Below are 25441 nucleotides of genomic sequence, written 5' to 3'. Positions count from 1 at the left end.
ACTTCAGACATGTAAAAAAAAAAATTGCTTCTTTTCATTTTCCGAAAAAGAAGCAAAAAATGCTGCCCGTCATCTCAGAATTCTTTTTATTGAATTTTTTAAAACATTCCTCTCTCAGAGCTGAACTGACTTCTATAAATAAGCATCTCATCTCCTACGTCCCATATTGTCCTTTCAAACTCAGGCAAATAAACTCAAAAGGAAAAGAAGAAGAAAAGAAAAAAAGATCCACCTCAGCTTTTGTATAGTTTTCAACACTGACTTTTCAGCTTTGAACCCACCTTATATTACTTCGCACATTTTGGCAACACGTCTTCATTGCCACCACAAGATTCGAAAGTGTATTTATCTACACATCAAGAAGGTGACAGCTCAAACAAGAGGATGGCTGAACCATCTTTGTGAACTTCGCAGACCTCCACCCAAAAAATATTCTGAAACCGGAACATTTCACTTCTGCGTGAGTGGTGCACTCTACGGGGGTGACAGGCACCCATTTTGATGGACTCAGCGGGTGAGACATCTGGGACAGTGACGATCGTGACACATGTGTGACGTTTTGGGGGGATATGTGCGTGTGATGCTGGGCGAGATAACTAACTCAATGTGGTTAAAACTAAGTAACAAACAGTGTCATGGCAAAAAATCATAGTGCTTATTACATCCATATATGGCTGTACCTATTTAGAGATTTGATAGATAATAACGATTCATTGATAGATAATAATGATTCATTGGTAGATAATAACGATTCATTGATCAATATAAAACTGCTTACTTCAGATATTCAATATGTCTAAAGGTTCTGAATTTCGATGTTTGGGGTGAAATATAATTTTGATTATCAGATGTGGCTAAAACAAAGTAGCAGTAGCAAAATTAGCTGTTTATTACGAGAATGGTGCTCCTTTTCCGAAGTTTGATAAATTATCATGATTGACTGATCTGTTTAAGAATTGCTTTCTGCTGATGAACGTATTTAGTAAGAATTGGATGCTGTTTTTGCAAGAAAGCAACAACGCCCAAAGTCTTACAGCTGCTAAATGGTCCAGTGATCGTATTTTTTATTATTAGGTTTAATTGATAATAATGATTCAATTGTCTGTATGAAAATTGATAATTGCAGAAAAGCTGAATGATGAAAAAGCATTTTCAGAACATTTTAAAATACAATTTGAAAACATTTTTAGAGCATTTGAAACTTTATGGCTTAATCTAGGTTTAACCAAACTCACCTTTTTCTAAACTGCAAATCAGGAGAAACAAATCAACTTAATTGGCAAGAATTGTTTTCTGAAAAAAAAAGCAACAATGTCCAAAGTTTCTGATGTTTCTATAAACATATTATTTTGTTAGGCAGATAAGGTTAAAAATAAGTAAGAAATTATTTTGCGTGGTTTACTGCTGCTAAATGGTTTAATGATTGTATTTGTTTAGATATTTAAATGATAACAATTCAATTTTCTGTATGCGAACTGCTAATTGCAGAAAACCAGCATTTCCATAGTCTTTTTTTGCTGTTTTATTTTTATTTATTTTCAATATTGACTTGCATTTTGGGCAGATATGTTATTTAGTTAAGCAGGTGTAGCTAAAGTTACATCAATATCATATTTTGCACAACTTGTTTCGGCCTTCATTTCACAAATTATAACACGATATTTTATGGTTAATTTAACCTAAATCATTACCAAAGCGCTTCATTAAAATTACTGAGATTTTTGATGTTCCCTTTGAATCTGAAATACGGTAAATCTTACCATTCTGGTATTTTTGACCATACTTCTTTTCAGCGTACGTCAACTTGAACTCCCTATCCTCTAAACATTAAATTATTTATGTAGATAAAAAAGAATTTACCATGAAGAATTCTTCGTATAGCTACCCCTTAATAGGGAGTTAATTCGGGCCATTATTTCGTTCAATTTGAACCATAGTATTGTGTAATTAGTTTTATCAGTAAGATAGTCTGGTTAAAACAATATGGTCAAAAATTTTTAACAGCACAACAGAATGGGAAAAAACTTTAAGCATTGATATATTTCAAAATATTTTTTTTGTCATGACCATGCGATAAACATGGGAGGAAAAAAGATCTTTACTTAGGGGGATTTGTTCAACACATACTTGTTGCACAAAGAAAAAAAAATTCTAGGAACATAATTTTTCCACAGTCTGACAAGAGGATGCGTTGAGTCTTCAAAAACGTTTACACGGCGGTTAAAAGAATAATATAACGCCTATTGCAAACGATGGAGAGAAAATAGAATAATAATAAAATAAAAAAGAACCATTTTGATGATGTCTGCCAAAAAACGTAGAAAAAAAAGCGCAACAATTCTGAGGTAGGACTGTTCCATAGAGTTGGTAAAACGATAAGTGAAGGAAAGAGCCAAACAGTGTGAAAGACGGACTGCAGGGCTGTCTACTGAGTCTTTCAGCTTTCACTCTTAGAAAGAATGATGATAGGCGAACAGTCATTAATTTTATCCACGAGCACCCCCTTTGGATAGGAATCACGCCGCAAAATCTTCTTCCTAGCCCATTTTTGCGCGAATCGGAGTTCTGACATACGCGTTCTTTCTCCGTTCTGGAATAAAACACGCCGTAGTTTTACGCTTTTTACGCAATTTTTTTTCCTGGATATTTTTTTGGCGAAATATTTTTTTTTTTTTTGAGACATAGTGGAAGTTATGATGTTGTTGCTCTACAAGTATCGAATATTGGTGAAATCTGTTGAGAACTGACATATATTTTTTGGTTAATTTTATTTTATTTTTTAAAAGGACGGCATGTGGCTGGTGAGACCCTTCATAATAAATTCTTTTACTATAATTCTTTTACTATTATTCTATTTACTATTTTTAATTAAGTCATTTGAAGTTTAAAGTATAAAAAAAAATTAAGTTCAGGTAAACTTGGAGTAAATCATGAAGTTTCAAATGCTGGAAAAAAAAGACCAAAATGTCAAAATACAGCAAATTACGACAGATGCAAACAAATTATGGCAAATGTAAACGAATTATGCAGGAAGAAAACAATTACGAACGATTACGCTGGATGAAAACGAAACGAATTATGAAAACTATTATGCAGTGGGATGTAATATAATAATATTTTGTTTATATTTTGATATTTTGACGACATCTTTAGAGCTTTGGAAACTTTATGGCTTTGTCTAAACTTTAAATCATTTATGCTGGCAAAACAGATCAACGTAATTAGTAAAAACTTATGATTAGCATTTTTGGTCCGTTTTTCGCGAAATGAATCGCCCACGTACGATATGTTGTACAAACATGCAATACTAGTTCAAACCTTTGGAATGAAAAACCATATTAAACAAATCAATATTTGGATACAAATGCAGAAAATGTATACTTTGTGCTTCGTTTGAACAAAGCATGAAACAACATGAATAAAGCGCAGCACGAGAAAAAAATATTTTATTAATTATTTATTTCATTACTCTTTATTTAAAGGGTGTTTAAAATTGATTGACTTGCAAAATGGGTGCTAATCTAGAAAAGGTTGGGTGGTAATAGTACGACTAGAAAGGTGGAATAGTACGACTATCTATGTACAATTAGGAATCGAGCATAGCCCGGGATAGCGTGGTTGGTGGGGCACTAGGACCATGTCCAAGAGTTTTTGGGTTCGATCCCAGCCCGCCGAAGACTTCCCGTGTTGTGAATGATGAGTGATGCACGTTAAATCTGTCGAGTCACAAAGTCTTCTATGTTCCCATAACAAATCAATGCCTCTGGGGGTACTGATCCAGGAGTTTCATTATCTTCAGGATTGGTTCAAAATTACAAGGTTACGGAGTTGAACATTAGTAGTCGTAAACCCAAAATTGGGTCTGCTATTCAATGACGGATAAAATAAAATGAATATAATAGGTACAGAGCATAGGTTTTAGAATTATTCCGAATAATTAGGTGGCTTAACGAAAGATAGTTTGTAAAAAGGAAACATTGCTTTTTACACCATTCTTTTTAGTTATTTTCCAACAATAAATCACTTTAGGTAGATAGTGACTAGTTTATGCAGAATATTCCCTAGAATATTGCTGAAGAGGAAGCAAAATACACTAGTATGCTTGAAATTTTCAGATGCAATAAATGCAAGATGGAATGGAAGCAAAAGAATATTTCTCTTTATCGGAGAATTTGCGCCATTATTGAAATCCATTAAAATAAAACACAATATAAACAACGACAAACTTTAATTACAATTTTTAAAAAGATTTTTATTTCAAAAACAAATTAATAGATTTTTTAGCATAGTTCCTTAACGGGAAAAAGTATTCAAAAATAATAGTTATTCTCTTAAATTTTATCGCTTTAAGCACTTCAATTATTTTTATTTTGAAATAATGAAGTGTTCTAGCACTATAATTTTCATGTAATTATAAGAAGCTGTCTTAAATTAAAGTAAAAGCATTGAAATAGCATACGAAACAAATGAAAATAATTCCATTTATCTTAATTCAAACACTTAACCCATTTATACTATTCTAAAAAAATGGAATCTAAATTATTTATTATTGTATTACTATCACTGAATTTCTTTTCTCATTTATTTTAGCATTCAGTAGAAATGCTGCAAATACATTTAAGTGCTCAAAACTTATCAATCAAAACTAACTTGATAAATGCTCCAAGCATTTCTAAGATAATAAGGTTTTCCTCAATTCACGACTGGAGAACCCATAATTGTTTTTATTATTTTAAATAAGTGAAAGTAAAATATTATTCATTTATTAACTTTTTGCTCTGCATTTGTTTTGCCATTCGTACGTAGTAGAACTGTTGCAAACGCATTCAAAGTGTTAGAAACTATCTTTTTTTTTAGTTCTTCCCAGTGAAATGTTACACTCAAGTCTGATGAATGCCTTAAACATTCCCAGGAAAATAAGATTTTTCACAATTCGCGTAAACTGTTTGAAAACGTCTTAATTTAAGATATTAATTATAATATGCGGGTGGCGCTTGCAAAAATGGAAGCTTTTCGTCAAGAAGAATTTTTCTCCGGGGCGAATCATCGGGGGAGTAGATAGTAAACAATCTGTTAAATAATTAGATGCAGTTCAGAAAGAATTCTCCTTTTTAGCTTTGAGAAAAGTTGCAACGAATTAAACGGGAGAGAGAGGTGTAGAAAGTTGAAAAGAGCGACAGAGAAAATAATTAAAGACTTTTCCTTTTAATTTTTTTCCCCATCCTCTCTCTGGCTCTCTTATCCTCTTCAAGAAGAGCTTAGGAGAGAAGAAGAAAAAAAAAGAAAAGAAACAAAACTGAAGATGAAAGAAAGGAGGAGGGAATCGGCGGGATCAAAGGCGCTGCTGGCGTCTAGAGAGAGGAAGCGACGAGAGGCAGCCATTGGTTCCCTCGTCATCACGTGACGCAACCGAAATGGTCAGATTTCGTTATCAATCGAGGAAAATGCGCCCCGAAATGCTCGTGGAAGGAGAGTTGTACGTCTGTGCTAGGCTTGGAGGAAAACCCACTCTAGGCCACACTGTCACCAGGTAACGCGGTGGTGCCACAACCGTGGGGCGCCCGCGGGTCGACTCCACGTGCAAAACCCAGGAACATAAGAGAAGCAAAAATACACATTTTTTTTCTTTTGTGCTTAGGATGGAAGGTAGTACAGCCATGGAGAGCGGTTTTATCAACAGTCAACCGTCCATGGCTGAGTTCATGACATCCCTGCCTCATATCAATGAAACATTTCATCGTGGCGGAGGATCATCAATCAACGGCGGAGGGGCAACGGCCCCCGCACCGCCGCCGCAATCGCTTTGCCCCCCGACACAACAGCAACAGTCGGGCGGTGGGGCGGCCGCTGAATCACCAGGAGCTGAGAAGCACGCGGTATCAACACAACCTACAGCCGGTGGACCTAACGGCTACTCCGGCGTATCCGTACCGGAATACCCGTGGATGAAAGAAAAGAAAACAACGAGAAAACAGCAACAAGGTGAGTCTAAATTATGTGAATTATCTTCCTATCGTTGTGTAACGTCAAAATGACGTGCATCCCATAAATAAAAATTGATTCCAATCCATGAATTGGAGATCATAGTAAAAGAAAATCTAGTAATATATTTGAAAACAATTAACTGTATTTATCGTCTGGGGAAAAAATATCTTCAAATTTATCGTCTGCAAAGAGAGATAAATTGTTTTCAGTTGATACAGTTTGGAAATTAACTAAGCAACTTTCAATAAGTAATTGGCTACAAAAATTAAAGTTAATAATTTTGAATATAAAGTTATCGTTTGTAAAATAAATAATGTAGTGTAAAAAAATAGTCAAATAGAACAGATTCTAAAAATTGTTGTTTACAAAAGTAGAAAAATGTGTTTAGCAAATCATGGATACATATTTTTTTTAAAAAAAAAATAGTGGTTACTTTCAACAGAATGATGAATAAATTTATTCAATCAAGGAATTACAAATAAAATATATCAAAATTTTGAATAAGGCACAGAAAAGCTATCTGCATATATGTATCGTCTGAAAAGAATAATTAAAATAAATAATGTTGTCTTTAAAATTATCAACTGCGAAGGGAGATAAATTGTTTACAAATGATATTGTTTGGGAAATAAATATGTTACTTCCAAAAATGAATGTCTGCAGAAATTATATAAATTGTAGGCAAAAAAAATTCAGCCTTATAGCTAATAAATAGATAGTTTCTTTACTTAAGAAGAAGTCTCATATTTTGATTGATAAGATCGAATTTTTTTAAAATTTACTTTTAAAAGCAGTCAGATCATTAAAATTACTAAATTTTTTTCTCCGTTTGTATAAAATAGTTTTATTTGTAGTAAAAAATATATATATTTTCAAAACATTCTATTATTAAGAATAAAAAGGAAAAAAACTTAAAACATTTATAATAAAACGAATTAAATATAGCTGCTTTTCTTTTAAAAAAAATCTTAATTTTAGCGTGACTTTCCATGAAGTTAATAATTTTAAATTCAGCAATGTAAGAAGAACAATTTTATTCGAAAAAATGTTGTTGTGTTTAAAAATTTTGTTATTTTTGTCTTCATAAAAATATTGCCAGTTAAGTGAAATTTTATTTATTTTTAAAGTAATACATAACAGAACTAATCTTTTCAGGTTTCAACATAGAATGAAATAAAAATAACGTAAATAGAAAAAAACATTAAAATGCAGATCTAGTTTTATGTACCAGAAATGATTGAAAATATAATTATATTAAAAGTATTCCTAGTATTTGTACGTTGAAAAGGCTCCTATTATTGCGTTAAAAATCCTCTTAGTTAAAAATCCTTTTTTCATTTCATATCTTTAAAAGTTATTTCATTTAGCAAAATGGGAAAAGCAGATATAGTAGAAACAATTTCGACAATATATTCAATTTTCTAGGTAATTTTCTTAATGTTGTAATTTTTTCATTTGCTTATAAAAAAGACTATATTTTATACATTAAAAAACTACTGAATAGAATTTTTTCTCTTTTAATTACAATAAATTACAAATGAAAAGTAAACTTAGTAACAATTTAGAAATTGTCTTTATTGTCTCCTATATATTAAGGAAACATGTAAAAAAAAATGCAATTATTTCTTTTAGTAGTACAATTTAATAGGAAAAAAGTGCAATTTTAACAATTTTTTTCACAATTTTCACACTATTGCTCCGTTATTAATCTGGTTATTCTTTCGCATACCTATAAACATAAAACCTACTACAATATATGTTACGCTTAATAGAAATACGGTAGCTTAGTTTTTTTTACTTGTTATAAATTATTTTTTTTTCCATGAAAAAACCAACTTCAACAAATGAACAGCACAAATAAATTTCATCCAAAACATCAAAGCAACACATGAACATTAGAAATGCCTGAAAATATAGGAAAAGAAACTGGTCAAAACCAAAAAACAACCCATAAAAAATATAACTAGTATTCTTAAATACATTAAAAGAAATAAATAAACATGAAAGGCATAAAATAGTTCATGAAAAAACGTGAGAAATGTACGCAAATAAGAAACTACTAAAAAGAAACTAAGTAAAAACCAGGAAGAGACACAAAAACATATTCAAAAAGTACATAGAACGAAAAATAACCAAAAAATAATCAATCAGAATCCATATATATAAATAAAATAAAAATAAGTTAATAAACATCAAAGAACTGAAGTAGTTCCAGAAAAACGTGAAAAATGTATGAAAAGAAGAAACAAATACAAAAATTAAACTGCATAAAAACTATGAAGAAACACAAGAAAAACGTACACAAAATGTAGGTAAAAAAGAAAAAAATTATCAACAAAGCTATGAAGTAACACACAAAAGACGTGCGAAATACGTAGAAATATATGAAAAAAATTCAAACGAACAAAAACCCCATATTCTCCAGAAAATATAAGAAAAATAAACGGGAAGAGTATAAATGCAATATATAAATAAAGGCAAACTCTCAAAACCTTAATTTTAATAAGCCTATATGTGTTGCAATTTTATTAAACATTTCCTGCAAATATTCTGGACGAAAAATATCAATAATATGTAAGAAAATATATGAAAAATAATCAAGTAAAAAAAAAAATATATATATATATATATAAATTAGTACATGAAGAGAGAAACGTTTAAAACCTTAATAAATATAAGCTTATCTGGCGTGCAATTTATCTAACATTTACTTTTTCAAAAGAATGTCTCGAATTAACTTTCAATAAGTGAAAATGAAATAAATATATGAATAAAATCAATTATAAATTCATAATGAATATATTTCAAGAAAAAATTTATATCATATCGGTATAAAAGATGAAGAATATTGATTTGAAGTATGAGAAATTTTTTAAAGTTTCAAGTTGTGAGAAAAAAAGTTTTATTCCTGAAATATAGAAAGTTAAAAACAAATTTTTAAAAGTTTTTTTTCCTTCAAAATTTTGAAAAAATTTATATATACTCTTATTAGATACTCTTATAGATACTCTTATTATTTATTTAATATTTTTTTTAGCATTGTTATTTTAAAAAATAAACATTTTACTAAACAATTTCTAAAAGACAGAATTTACTTGAAGAAAAAAGTTATCTGAATGAACAGAAATATATTCATTTTCTTGTTTTATAGCTTATATATTTAAAAAATAATGTTGTTAACAAATTATAAATTAATGTTTAAAAATTAACGTAATATTGCGCAATAAAAAATAATATCTTACGTAATTAGTACGTAATAAAGTGCATTAAAAATATTACAAGCAAAGAAAGGAAGTATAGCTATAATATACGAAATATTGCTTAGTTATTTTCTTTTCCTGTGTAAACGTTAAAATTTACAAAATATATTTTACAAATTCTATTGTGGGATTAAAATTATAAACATGCAATTTATTTATTTTGAGGAAATAATAAAATCTACTAAACCTGTTACACAATTACAATTCCACAAACAGACAAAATTTTAGCTAAAATAATTGTAATATGCTCAATTTCTCACTATATTGTATACTAACAAAACCTACTGAACATATTTTACAGATTAAGGCATTAAAATCTATTCACAATAATCATCGTGCATGTTCGACGCAAATTAATTGACATAAGTGATAAAGTCTACCAAATATGTTACACAATTGCATATTAAGGGATCGAAATTTGTCTAATGCAATGAAGATATGCTATTTTTATTGCTTACATATTAAACCCTACAATACAATAAAATCTTATTAAAAACTTCAGTGTTAACATTGAAGTTTAAAGTGTTTTAAATATACTTTTAAAAGTATATTTAAAAGAAATGCACCATAGCATTCGAATATAGTTAAATTGAGAATATAATTTGCATCTTAAAATGCGAAGCTGATGCTTCTTACTCAAATAATCATATTCGGTCAAATGCAAATGCCATTGAGTTCACCACAAAAAAATGGCACAATTGCATCTTTGTCAAACTGCAAAGCCAAAATAGGGATCTAATATCGCAAATCATTGATTAAGAAACTTTATTTAAAAAATTGTATTTGAAGTAAGAAAAGCATATGAAAAATGATGAGGAAAATTTATGATAGGAAAATATTTAAGAAGAAACTTTGTTTTGCATGTTTTCTGTTCAGTTAAATGTTATTAACAAACAATAACACAAGATAGCATATGAAGTTATTAACAAATTTTTAAGAACTTTAGGTTAAATTGTTATTTAATAATCAACTTGATTATTAATAGCTTTTTAATAAAAATGCTGTATGAAGAGATAAAATTAATTATCCTTCGTGGTTACTGCTATCAGAAATTTTGTATAATTCACAACTAACTTGCACTACTTATTTTCCCCTAGTGGATTCTAATAAAAACACTTAAAATTTCCTACATATGCAAATTTTTTTTAAATATTTAATAAGGCTTTTGTAAAAAGAATAATAACTTTCAATTATTGACGTTTTAAGAAGAATAAAACATTCAAAATATCTGAATTATACATAAATTAATATTTTATAACAAAATACCATTTTCAATACTTGTAGTAATCATAATAATGTATCCTAATGTTTTTAAAATAATGTATATGTATCAGTAGTAATATCATCAATAGTAGTATATGTACTCAGTATGTATCAGTAGTAGTATATGTACTCAGATTTTTCTTCAGCTCCAAATTTAAAGCATTTAATTAAATATACTATTCTGTAGTTTCTGAATAGTGAAAATAATATTTTAATTTCAATATTAATATTTTACGTCAAATGTGTAAATTTGTGACATTGACATAATGTAAATTTAAATATTTATGTTTTAAACAAATAGTATTTGATAACGAATTTGTTTTATCACAGCATATATAGCCTGCAAACCCGATATTGATAAATTTTAAAATTTCTTTCATGCAATCTTTCCAACTACAGTATTTTAATATTCGAGATCAATATACAATTCTTTTATAACGACTTATTTAATGGTAAATAAGATTTTAATTTTATTTGAATATAAAGCTTTATATTTTATGAAATTTAAACATTGAAAACATTGGAAAACAAATTGTCACTGTTTTGAAAAAAAATATCATTAAATCTCAAATAAACATGCAGTTAATTCTAAAAATGCCTTTTATCTAGTCTTTTAAAATTCAGCATTAATATTTTATGATAAACAAAATGTCTAAAATATTTTAGTAAAAATCCTATTTAAAGTTAAGTGTTATTTCAGTTAAATACAAATTTTATATTCAAAACTTAACTAATTCTAAAAACATTATCTCTAGAAAAACACTACTTCTATATTTGATACGAACAATAATAAGTTAAACAAAAATAAATATCTCAGATATTTGAGTAAAAATTCTATTTATAGTTAAGTGTTATTTTGATTGATTACAAATTTTATTTTCAAAACTGAACTAGTTAATTCTAAAAACATTATCTTTAGAAAAACACTACTTATATATTTGCTACGAACAATAATAAATTAAACAAAAATAAAAATCTAAAACATTTGAGTAAAAATTCTATTTAAAGTTAAGTGTTATTTTTGTTTGATTACAAGTTTTATATTCAAAACCAAACTAGTTAATTCTAAAAACATTATCTTTACAAAAACACTACTTATATATTTGATACGAAAGAAAATAATTGTTTTTCTTCGATAGTTAGTCTAATTTTATGATTAATAAAACTTTAATATTTTTATTCCACAAATAAAATTAAGAGTATTTGTAAACATAACCACATTTTTTTAAAAAAAAAAAATTACAAAATTTAATTTAGGATTGTTTTTTTTAAACAGAATTATACACAATTTTTCATATTTACTATTTAAATGATTTCCCTTTATTCAATTGCTCTACGAGAAATCAAGCATTTAAAACAATAGGATTTCAATTTTTATTGCGGAGAAAGTTACTTTAATGTATTTTTAACAATATCGAGTCTGTGTTTCATTTCTTTTTGAATTAGTAACATAAAATAAACTAAAACAGTGTCTTTCACCCATTATTCGTTACGCTCTTTCTATCAATAACAACTGTTCCCGAACGTGTTCGTAAAATAAAATAAATAAACTAATTCAAAAGTTTAAACAGAAGCCTGTTTTTGACTTTAGTATGCAATCAAGGTGTGCGACGAAGCGAATCAGTTAATGTTTTTACTGTTGTTATTTATTAAATCCGGAAATAAATATTTTCATTTAAAGTTATTTTAAAACTCTTTTAACAACTATTCTTCCAAACATGTATCGACATTTATATTATACGATAATTTTTCAACATTAACTAATTGCGTTGACAACTGCAATGATATTAAGTTAATAATAGTTAAAAATTTAATTCTTAGAAAAAGTAAATATAGTTATTGAAACAATATTGTTAATTTTACGTATCATATTTAATTTTTAATAAAAATAAAGGAAATGTAGTATGAAATATTTCCCTGTTATTATGATTTTAAACATTTTAGTTAACTCAATTAAGTGAATAATTTAAATATGAATTATTAAACCATTTTAAATATTTTTACTTTTTTAATTATGTTAGATAAATGCATTTTAAACACATTAAATGTGTTTAAAAATTTTAACTGCTAATTAACGTCCTTCAGACTTTTTTGTTTTAATTTAAAATAACTTCAGTTAGAAATAGATAGTAAACTCTGTTCCTTTTGTAAAGTAAGACACTGGACTCTGATAGAAAAATCTTTTAATTTGATTTTAAAATACTTAAATTAATTCAGTCAAGCATATAAAATTCAAGATGTATTTTTAAAACAGTTTAAAATATTTAAACTTTTTTAATTTTGATTCTATAAAGTAAATGTATTTTAAGTATTTTTAAAACATTTAAAAATAAGCTATTCAAAAAATTTCAGTTGCAAATTTTATTAAACTTTATTATAAATTAGACTTATTTTATGTGACGTTTCATTGTAAGCACTTTATTAAACATCGTCCAGATTTTCTTACTTTAAGTTAAAATTGCTTGTTGCAAATAAACAATTACATTTGTTTTGTAATAGACAATACTTCTATCTAAAGTAAATTATTCAACTACTGACTCTGTAAAGTGAATAAATAAAATATAAATAATAAAACTTGTTAAAAATACCTTAATTTTTAAAAATTATTCATTAAGACAAATCTATGTTAAAAATGTAAGAATATCCCGAACAACGGAAAATCAAATAGCTAATATCATTGAAATTTTTATTGAACTACTTTAATGTTCAATTGTAAAACTTAATAAAGCACCATATGCATTTTTTTTTTTATTTCAAATAAATATAACTATTTCACAAATACATTTCAAATTTTGTTCAGTAATAAATATTAGCTAAGTGCCTATAATTAATTAATTAAATTAAAGTAAATTAATGAACTTTAATATCAAATGTTTTCTTTCTTTTTACTATATTTAAATATATAAATAAACACAATAAAGTGCAAAAATTTAAATATTCATTATTAAACCAGCATTAGTCTCGATTCCGTTATTTTCTCAATATGTTGGGAAAAAAATGCTTTGTAATATTGTTTTTTAATTTTAAATTATTAGTTTCATTACGCTTTCTTTAAAATTGAACTTATTTAATGAGGGGTCTGTAACATTTGCTAAGCGACGTCCAGATTTTTTATCTTACGTAAAATTAACATCTATTAATGTAGTTCATAGATGACTTTTGTATCACGTGAACATAAATTTCTGCTAGATAAATAATTTTTACATAAGCCTCGAGTTTTGAAATTTAAAACCTCACATTTCAGTCGTAAATTGTAATTTAATCATTGAACTGATCACTATTGAACCAAATTTACTTTATAGTAGACATATTTCCTTTATAGTTACTTTATGTATAGTAGACATTATACATAAATCATTAAACCTTGTTGAGGCATTATAGAAAATTAAATTGAATTTTTTACAAAATGTTTTAAGAAAAATTATAATGCAAAAAGGGAAAGCAAAACCTGTTTAAATTATTCAACTAAGACAAATAAGCCATTAATTGTATAAAACGTAAGCTATTTCGTCTTATTACGAGTTATGTTTTGAATAGTTTTGCTAAAAGTAAAACTATAAACTGTTCTACAATTTAAAAAATACTTTTCTTCCTGAATTATGGTATACTATTTCGAATTAAGATGTCGAATTTTTCAATTCCTCAGATTTAAAGATACCTTAATAGCATGAGTTATTTAAAAGAAAAAGTCACTTTTTGTGTTTTGAAACGTTATAAAGATTAAAAAATAAGCTTCGCCAAACGTTTTTGTGATATATAAATAGTAGACGTGTATGTGTTTTTTTGCAACTTCGAACAAACTTTTCATTTACATTTATACAAAACATATATATACAAACTGAGCAGTTTTCCAAATCGTTTACAAAAATTATGCGTATTATTAGTTCGAAAATTTTTAGAATTCTTATTTTAGTGTCAAATCCTATATCATTATCCTCAGTATGAAAATATATTAAGCAGCCTTTAGCATAACATTATCATGATATTATCATGTAAATGAATTAAAAGTTAATCTGTAATATCTATACATAGATTTTTAAAAAAAAATAGAATTTAAAGAAGGAGAGAAAAGTATATTGCCGTAGTACATTGTTAGAAATTCCTGAACAAATCATGGTAAAAAATATTGCCATCCATAAATACCACTTTACCGTAATATTTTCTACCTTAACTTTAACAGTAGTATTTATTTTATAGTAATTCATGATTTTATAGTAAATATTACTGCACACAAATTACGATGGTCCAGATTTTTTTGTTCCATAAAACTTTCTTGTACTTTCACATTGGATGCGGGTATTTTTTAGCGTAATTCTATCCAGAGTTTCTTACAGTGAAACTGAGTAGTGAGCTATCAAACTTCTAATTGTTTTGCTGTTTAGTATGTTTCATAAAGGAAATTAGGAAGATCAGTTGTGCACTGCAAAAAAGTCCGGATCAAATTATGATAAAAAAGTACCGGTATTCTGGGTACAGGTACATTTTCCCATAAAATCAATTCTTAGCGTAAAATTTAACTGAACAAAAAATCTGATATATTGCAATTTTTACAATAACATTCATGGCAAAATAACCGAATCACTGTAATTAAATAAATATTTTTGTAAACACTACGGTATAAAACTTTACGGTAAAAATGAATTTTACAGTAAAATGGCTTTCATGGATTCTGCACTCAGGATGTCTGTACATTTTACCGTAATTTGATTCGGATTTTTTTTAGAGTGTAGCGAATAATTCGCACGAGTAAACAAATGTCTTAAAATTATATTAAGAAATATTTTTAACTTATTAGTTAAAAATAAAATCCTGATTAAAAATACTCATTCATTTTCTTACCGAAACTAAAACTACTTGAGATAAAAAATTAATTTGATGATGTTCCAAATAAAGTTAGACTCTAAATTAAATCTAATCAAAATATATGGATTAAAAGTCAAAATCGTATGCAAAATCAATGTCCATTCCTTCCCCACGTTTTCATTTAGTTTCCCTAGTTCACAGTTCGTTTAGTTTTCTTAACACAAATAGCGATAGTTATGGATAATCAAATGGAACTGTTAAAGACTCTCTATTACATAAAACATTGCTTTTAATTCATTTTTATCATCATTACAATAGTGATTTAGCATTGCTATTTGAGAGCAGTTGTTTGGAGGCTGGAGATAATGGCTGGACGTAATGATGTCAACCGTAAAACCTCATTATTAAGCCGCATTTTTATGTCTTCATTAAAGATGGCTGTTTTGTTATAGTGAAGTTTGCGTAAAACTAGCGTGAATTTGTCTTTTTCCTAAAATTTGAATAAAATTAATTTCATGATTTAACATAACTCTAATTATTTCTGTAGTTTATAACACGTTTCACTACATCAGATTTGTTTTTAAAATTAAATGTTGACGTTTATAAAAACGATTTGAAACATGCACATTTATCGAAACGTTTACTCGAAATTTTAGATTTCAACTCTCATTCAAAAAATATTATTTTTTAATAGCTAAGACTTAAGAAAATATTTTTTTACGCTGGAAAGATTTTTTTCACTTTTGAATAAAAACTATTTTAAATTGTAGCTTAAAATTAGGACCCAAGTTTTTAAAAAAAAATGTTACCCTACATACTTTGGAGACAGTATATTAAGAAAAATGCAATTATTTATTTTAATCGGGAAAAAGTGCAACTGAATTGTGTTTATCTTTGCTGTAAAAAAACAATGTGTTCTTTTTTTAAAAACAATTTTTAATAGCAAGGAAAGCAGTCTAAAAAAGGGTATTCAAATGACCAAAAAAAGAGCATTGAAAAACACTAAATATCCAGGTTTAAAGCATATGCCTACGATTTTGTTTCGTCTTAAATTCGTAAGAACTCTATCATTTAATTTTCATAATAATGCAGTATAATAATATAATAGCTTTTATAATCGTATCATTTGACTGATAGAATAGAATGCAGATTATTAATAGCTAGTAAAAATAAAAAAAAATAAAAAAGACAAAAAAAAAGACTTTTTTTCTTGACCCCTAAGCGTCATTTTCAATGGTTTAAAATGAGCATTTCTTTGAGAACGGGATTTGTATTTGTAATACATGAAACGATTCGCTTTTTTTGAAAGAAAAATAATAAATAATTTTAAGAATTGAGTAACTGGTAAAGAACAAAGATCATTAAAAGCTACTGAAAATCAACACACACTTATTTTTTTTTTTAATTTTTCGTATAGTTTACACTGTTAGAATTTTCATTCTAAAATTACGGTAAAATAACCGGCAGTGTCTATCCATCCAATTAATCATTAAAGTTTACGTTAAAGAACATTTTTTACCTTTACGGTTTTGAAACCGTTTCGAACTAGTTGGTTATAAAACCATGAATACGAAGCCATATGGTTTTTTAACCATTTAGAACTAGCATGGTTTCAAAACCCCAAAATATATATAATTTTTTTTTTTTTTTGCTGGGCATTTCATTAGATAATAGGCACTGGAGTGTTTAGGACACAAATTAAGGAGTGCCGGACACTGAAAATTCTTCATTTGTTGAAGGGAATGGAGGAAATAGTGTGGTGTCAACGCTGAGACTCGAACCCAAGTTCTGCCGGTCATGAGACTGTGACAGATCAGCCCTCTTTGCTATAATATATACGCAATTGCAAGAAACCAAGCTGCTTCGTATGCATTAGGTAGGCTTACTAGGTGCGGTAAAATTTTGGTTTTTTACCGTATTACATTCAATAAAAAAATTTTCTCACTGTTAAAAGTTTTATTACCATCTTATTTATCATTATTTGGTTGTTTTGTTTCAATACAGTAAAATAACAATTAAATAAATTGTTTTTTAACTATTTTTTCCGAGAAATTTCAAGCAGTGTATAATAAGTATTTTGTAAATTTTTTGCGGTGGAAAATTTGGTTATAATAAATCTATCTTTTTTTAAATGATAAATAAAACATTTGAATCACAGTAATAATAAAACAAACGGAGATCATTGAAAGCTACTGAAAATCAACATATATGTATCTCTCTATTACTTGACTACAATCGCAATTCGTTATAGTTCATAATTAATTTTTTTTATGGGGGGGGGGGAGAACTTGATGAAATGGGATACGTTTTTTTGAATTGTAAGGAAATCATTTGACTTATTGAAATTATTGATAAGGATAAATGTCATTGATAGCTACTCAAAATTCAACCATATTTCTCTTTCAATTTTTAGCACCTTCTTCTTTTGTTTACAAGACATTTTTAGGGAGTGTTTATAAGATGAGATATTCTTATTTTAGTAGAAAGCGAATTATAATCATTAAAAACAACCGAAAACAAACAAGCTTGTTTTTATTTATCTATACTCCCGAGTATCTTTCTCCATAGTTTTCAGCAGTTAGTACGAATTTCTAAGATGGGCTCATTTATAATAAAATGATATGCTTTTTTATATAGTAAACAAATTGTTTGAATGGCTGAATTTTTTAGAAAAGATAACTAATCATTAAAAACTACTGAAAAAAACAACATACAGTCCATGGTCAAATAATTAGACGCACTATAAGATTTAATGAAAAATTTTAATTATCAAGTGATACTATACAGCTTAATTAACCGACTGAAAACAAATTACACTTGTTTATGTTCGCGCATCAATTGGTTAACATTGTAATGCAATACGTTAAAAATAAATACAAATAGGAAGTATATAAAAAAATCTCCTGAATAAAAATCCCGTTACATGTATGTTTAAATATAAAAGTATTGTAAATAAACTCGTGCAAATCATATCATTATTAAAACACCACAGTGCATCTAACAATTTTATCTAATTATTATAATATACTCATATAATACCTGATGGAATAAATATTCTATATTTATATAATACATCGTCTAATTAATCGTCAAATTTATATTATATATCGTCTAATTTAACCAACTGATACACGAACGTAAACAAGTGCAAACTGGTTTCAGTCGCATAAAAATAATAATGCTGTATAGTATCACCTGATAATTAAGATTTTACATAGAGTCTTATAGTGCGTCCAATAATTTAGCTAGGCACTGCATACAGTAAAGAGCCGATTATCTGGACCAATCCAGACAAAACAGATTCAGATAAAGAAACAACGGGAAAAGTAGTTAACTTAAAAATATGGCTGTGCTAATGTTATGAAGTAACTTCAATTCAGAGTTTTTCCAGGCTTAGAATTTGCGATTGTAGTATTGCCTAATATAGCACATGACAAATAGCACGTTTAATATATATATATTTTAAATTTTATTAGAAACTAGCTCCCATATTCGAAACTACTTTCGACCGACGTCGAAACTGAGTGGTCATTTTTCGACCCTTTTTAGATATTCCGAAAATAAAAAAGCTTTTTTTGCAGAAAACAAAAATATCATGAGAAAAACGTTTGGATAATCTTTCTTCAAATTTTGTAAAAAAAGGCTTTATTTCAGGAGGGGGCACATTATAGTAAACATTACACTTTTTAAAATGGTAAACAAATGATTGAAATGATGAAAAAAGAATGATGATCATTAAAAGCTACCGAAAATCAACCTCTACTTATTTTCCTTTTTCTAAACTCCCAAGCATCTTCCTCTATAGTCCATGATGGTGATTTATCGCATCATTTTTCAGCACAGTAGGGGGGGGGGATTGACAGACAGGTGAGACTTAAATGATTTAATTAAACACCTGTTTCGGAGTGGACCACATAACGGATGAGAACTGAAACACAAACATTCACAGACAGAGTGATTAGCATCGGCTAATGCATCTTGGCCAGCGACCTAAGGATCATCTCAAATGATTGATTGTGGGCCCGAATGTGAAGCACGTGAAAAAGTCACGTGTCAGCCGACATGTTTCAATTTATCTTGCACGTCAGCCGTCCTCAGCTCTATGTCACATAATTTTCATGTTAATGCATGTCGGTAAATATATGTCATGCTGATTTGTAAAATGTTTGCTTTTTCAGCAATTGTTGTTGTTCTTTTAAATTGGTAGCTCGCGTGGCAGAAGTGATCAGCTTCCGCCATTCTTGAATTTATTTTGCTCTAAAAGAAAGATTTCTTGAATATAAAGTCGTTTATACTTATAGAATATGCTGTTTCGTCGATTAATTTTAGATTAAGTTACATCCGTTTTCTTTTTTCAATTATTTTATAACGTTTAGTTTGTTTAAAAGAAGATAAAAAGTATTTATGGAGAAAATATCACGAGAATGCCTTAATGAGAGAATTAAATTCTTTTTGTTTCACGTTTTTAATTAATAAATTTGGATATTCATGATTGAAAATTGTTTCAATTCTGAAAATATTTTGGATGCAAATGAGTGATCACTTTCTGTTCAATTAAGTATTTCAATCAATTATTTTGTAAATATTTTTTTTCTTCAAAAAAAGAAAAAAACTTTGGGAGTTATTATCGAAGCAATTTATTTTTCATTTTAAGTTTTAACTCCCTAGAAATCTTCCGCATTCAAATATTGAATTCGATGCAGATGAGTCATTAATGTGATATTAAATAAATTCAGAATTATTTCAAAGATGGTTTTTAGTTTGCAATATTTGCAATGTAGTAATTTGCATTTTTAATGTTTTCCATCACAGAAATTTGCATTAATTATATTTTACATTGAATAAATTCTAATTAAATTGGATTATTTACATTCTGCAATGCAGAAATTTGAATCAGTTATTTTTTTCATCATAAATAAATCTTAAATTGCTTTACTTTTTATTTCGCATCATAGAAATTTATATCAATTATTTTTCACATTATGAAAAATCTTAAATTGCATTACTCTTTAGTTCGCATCCTAGAAATTTGCGTTATATGGATTTTACATTATAGAAAATTAAACTAAATTGTCTTATTTATATTTTGCTTTAAATTATGATGAGTATATTTTTCAAAGCATATTTTTCACGGAACGGAATTATTATGAACGGAATTCTTTTTCCTCTTCTAATTGAACAATTTGATTCAATTTGAGCAATTGAACAGTTTAATTTAAACATCCATAATTTATTTTCGAACAATATTCTGATATTAAATTAGCTAGTGATTCCATACCAAAAGCTCTTATCATGTAGAAGATTCTATGCGTTTTGCACATGATAAATTACCACTCTAAATGAAATATTTACGCGTTATATGAAATCTATCTTTTTTAGCTACCATTAATTATTTTAATTAAAAAATAAACTTTTAGTATTGGAAATGAATCTTTCATTAACAATATAACATCAAAGTTTGAGAAAATGAACTGATTCAGCATTTTTTTATATCAAATGTTGCATAATTGCGACATATATTATGATAAGCACTCAATCCTATATGAATTATGTATGTTTACTTAGTAGAAACGCATTATCTTTTTACCATAAACTTAAGATTGGTAGACGAATTTTATAAATAAACATATTTTAATGTCTCTTTGTTTTATTGTCAAAATTTAGGAAACAAATTATCTTTTTTCAATTACACTTAAACTCATGAGAAATTCCTTATTTTTAGCTTATTTTTGTTGCAGTTCGTTCAGTTTTTAAAGTTCGGATACGGTGCCTGATTTTGAAATAGTAAACGTAATTTGTAATGCGAAAGAATTGGAAATAACTTTTAATATTCTATTTAAAATATATTACCAAAAATAGAGGCTTTCTTCTTTTTGAATTCATGATATTGTTTTTAAATTCTGAGAAATGCAACAAAATAAATAATTCGATATGTTTTTGCAAATCGTCATATTAATTTTTCGCAATGATAAGATATTTGCCTTTACATTAAGATTCTGGTTTAAATTCTAAACATTTACAAATAAATTTTATGACTTAACAATAAAACTAAAATTTAAAAATGGCTATGAAAATATTATAATATAGCTCAGACTCTCCAAACTTCTATTATGTCATCATATCTATATAAACTAAATTAATATTTTTTTTTACAACTTTTTTCAATTTTAATATAAGGTATAAACCTAAAACTAACTAACTTAGCATTTGATTATAAATTATTTCATAATCAAAATGCTGGATAGTTTTAAGTTGTTATCGTAAAATTTATTTTCCATACCTGAAAATTAATAGTTTACTTAAATTCTTAATTAATGAAAGCAATTATTTTTATATATTTCAAATAAGAAAAGAAAAAAGTTTTTGTAATATTGAAAATACCTAATAATTTCAAATCATAATATTATATATATATATATATATATATATATATATATATATATATATATATATATATATATATAGAGAGAGAGAGAGAGAGAGAGAGAGAAATGCCAAAATAATTTAAAAAAACGGTAAATAACTGCAAACTAAATTTTGCAAATATTTGACTATTTTAGTTAGCTTTTTAAATGGTATAGCATGACATAACTATTATAAAGTGGTGAATTAGCTAAACCTACTAATTATTTAGAAATAGTGGTGGATAAAAATCTACTAAATTGAATTTATTGACCCAAGAATCACAATTGATAAACTACCACTTTAAAACATTTATTTGCTGTCCGGAGCAAGTTGGCATCTCTGTATACATATATATAAACAGTGAAAACTTAGGTTTTTTTACGATAGCTATAGGACTATTTTAAAAAATAAAATCAATATTATATAGTAAAAATTAAAAAAAATTGTGATTACTTATTTTTATTTCTAGAAATTTGTGATTATTGAAGAATTAAAATCAAATATTAACTTAGATACCAACTTATAATATAATTAATAATCTACTTTTTTTGTCTTTGAAATGAAATATTATTAAACGAAGCGAAAACAATATATCGACATAAAAATCTAGAATATGATGGTGAGATATTACTTTTCCTACTTAAATAGTAATTACTGTTGTTTGGTAAACATTTAAAAACTTATTTCTTGATTATGTTCTTCTAAAGTTAGAACTATTTAAATCTTTAATTCGGTATAGAGCCCTTATATAATTCCACATGACTGAGAAATATTTTTTCTGAGAATTATTCCATGTTAAGTTAGTCAAAAATATTGAAATTTTCCTTATATGTTTGATATTTTTATTATTTAATGTTTGTATTTAATTATTCAGTGTAAATGGCTTTAAAATCCTGGGGGTGGATTACTGAACATTTTGTATTATTCGAATTGTACTTTATGAATGCTAAAACATAATTCTACTATATACACATGGAAAAAAAATTTGCCAGTTCTGAATTCTAATTACTATAAGAACTTTGTATTATATGCATTAAATGTGCCAAGCATCTATTAAGTTGTACTTTCTTCGGCAAAATTTTTAACACTTAAATTTAATTTTCATTGCTTCAGCTTTGGTTTAGAGATCAATAATTTCTGTTCTTCTTCCTCAGACTTGTCGATAGATTGCAAACATAAATGAATCTTACTTCATATCCACAATTTTTAATGTATAGCTTTATATTCACAGAGATCCTTTGAATAAGAAAACGTTTCTTAATTTTTACATATAATAAGCATTTGTAAACAATTTAAAATGACAAGCGGCCGTTTCAACACTATAAACCGAATTAACTCTGACAAAACTTAATTAACACTGGAGTTTATTTTGGTATTTCACACTGATTATGGTAATTACTTCTAGTACCGGTTTTAAAATATTATTATAAGGGTAACATATAATAAACATATAAATATTTTAAAAAGACAGATGGCCATTCCAGTACTTTAAACTGGCTCTTATTTTGATCACTGATGATGGTAATTGCTTTACTGGTAAGAAACCAGTATTATAGGGTTATAAGTCTAACTTATAATAACCTGTTTAATATATCGTAACATGAATAAACACTTAAAAAATATAGTCGACCACTTTAAGCAAACTTTAAGAAAAAACGAAGCTCATTCTGTGTTTTTCATTGATTATAGTAGTCTGAAATTAAATAGTTTTCTTAATCGTATTACTCTCTTTTTATGTTATTTTAATAGAACAAAAAAAAACCTTCTTCTATTTAAAACATATGTATAAAAAGAAACCTTTTAAATATAACAGAAATGTTAAAATATGCTATTATTTATTTTTTGCTAAATCATTTTAACTATGTTAATCAGTAGTAATAAATGCGTATAAACCATTTCATCATGCTGATAAATGCTAATAAATAAACTATAGTTTTCTAAAATATTTTTTTATTCTATCTTTTATTTCTTTCACTTGTTTCAGTTAACTGAAATATTTATCGTACAGTTATTACAGTTTTTGGTATTCCATTGATAAACATATTAACACTTGAATTTGCAGCAAATTTTTTTTCCCACCACAAGTTCTTCACGATTACGTATTTCTTGCTTACATTTTTCTTGGTATGTTCTATCACACGTTGTTCACAAGATCTAACTGAAATATATACAGTCCCTGGCCAAATTATTACTCGCACTATAAGATTCTATGTAAAATCTTAATTATCAGGTGATACTATACAGCTTTATGGTTTTTATGCGACTGAAATCAGTTTGTACTTGCTTACTTTCGTGTAAAAATTAGTTAAACTAGACGATATTTAATATGTATTCGACGAATGGGTAAATTAGACGGTATATTACGTAAATATAGAATATTTATTATATCAGGTATTATATTAGTATATTATAATAATTAGACTAAATTATTAAACCCACTGTAGTTTTTTAATAATGATGAGATTTGCGCGAGTTTATATGCAATACTTTTATATTTAAACATACATGTAATGGGTTTTTATTCAGGATATTTTTTATATACTTACTATTTGTATTTATTTTTAACGTATTGCATTACAATGTTAACCAATTGATACAGGTGCGTAAGCAAATGCAAACCGCTTTCATCCGAGTAAAAACAATACACAGACAAATCTTAAATATTTTTTGACGTGAGTTAGCAGACAATTCCCATTTGGAAAAACAGCTGCATTATTTGGATTTCAGTATTTTTGTCCTAACTTCGGAACTTTTCGGATTATTATGATATACTTGATATCAAGTTCATCAGAATAAACCAGGTAATAGCACATTTTATTTTTTAAAAAATCGTAATTTTGCTTAATAAAAGCCTTCATAAATGAAAAAATTGCTTGGTTTTTAAGGAAACAAAAAGCACCTCCCCTCCCATAAAAAAAGCACAAAAAAAATGTAAGCAGTTATTTTAAAATTTCTGTTTAACCATTAGCGTGAAGTGAGGAAATAATTATATTTAAAGCTAGCATCACACAATACCGCTATCTAAACTACCATTAACAAACAATCTTAACTCGTTTTTACATCTTTTGAGAATGATAACACCACTGTGTGCGGGCATAGGATAGAGCCCAGAGACATTTTAACTAAGAAAACATCTTCCAAAAACGTTATAAATAGCTGCTTTTGCACGGTTGCAGCCTCTTATTTCTTTTACAGTTGACACAGGCACCTTAGACGCCCAAGAAATCTTTTTAAATAGATCTTTCTTTGGGTCGTAGTCTCAGGTTTTTGAAGGAAAGATTTTCTTTCTTTCTTTTTCTTTTCTTTAAAAAAAATGAATAGTTGTTATATTTCGTTTTTACGTTTTAGACAGGTTAAAAGGGATTTCCTTTTTGTAAAAAATAAATAAAAATAGCATTTTTTTTACTTACTTTATGTGTTTTATTTTTTCCAGAATTCGTTTTTAAAACTCGTGATGAAATGATTATTCGTGAAAAACTTCATTTGATAATTACCAAACATTGATTGCAATGAAATAATAATGAAAGTTTTTCATTTTACATGGAAAAATGTGTTTTAAGCATAGTAAATTATAATGCACTCCCTTTAAAATTTATTTTGAAGTTAGGAAATATGTCTTATTTGAAAATGGGCATAGCTCATTATAATATATATTGTTTAAAATGCATTCTCAATAGAAAATTCTTTTATTTGGAAAAAAAGCATAGTAGCACATAAATTATAAT

The 25441-nt window shown here is 27.1% G+C and overlaps 1 protein-coding gene across 1 annotated transcript in view; it reads left to right on the top strand.

The window, feature by feature from the left end:
- The first annotated feature begins 5392 nt into the window (after positions 1–5392).
- The window catches only part of LOC107455689 (uncharacterized), a 76732-nt gene continuing 56683 nt past the window's right edge, over positions 5393–25441 (top strand). Inside the window, exon 1 of the mRNA XM_016073330.4 lies at positions 5393–5982. Coding sequence (XP_015928816.2) covers positions 5640–5982 — 343 coding nt within the window. The 5' untranslated portion in view covers positions 5393–5639. The remainder of the gene's footprint in view (positions 5983–25441) is intronic.

The sequence above is a fragment of the Parasteatoda tepidariorum genome, chromosome 10 (genome assembly GCF_982258835.1).
Source record: "Parasteatoda tepidariorum strain Cologne lab strain chromosome 10, Ptep-v5.0, whole genome shotgun sequence".
Taxonomy (NCBI): domain Eukaryota; kingdom Metazoa; phylum Arthropoda; class Arachnida; order Araneae; family Theridiidae; genus Parasteatoda; species Parasteatoda tepidariorum.
This window is presented reverse-complemented; position numbering and strand designations above follow the sequence as displayed.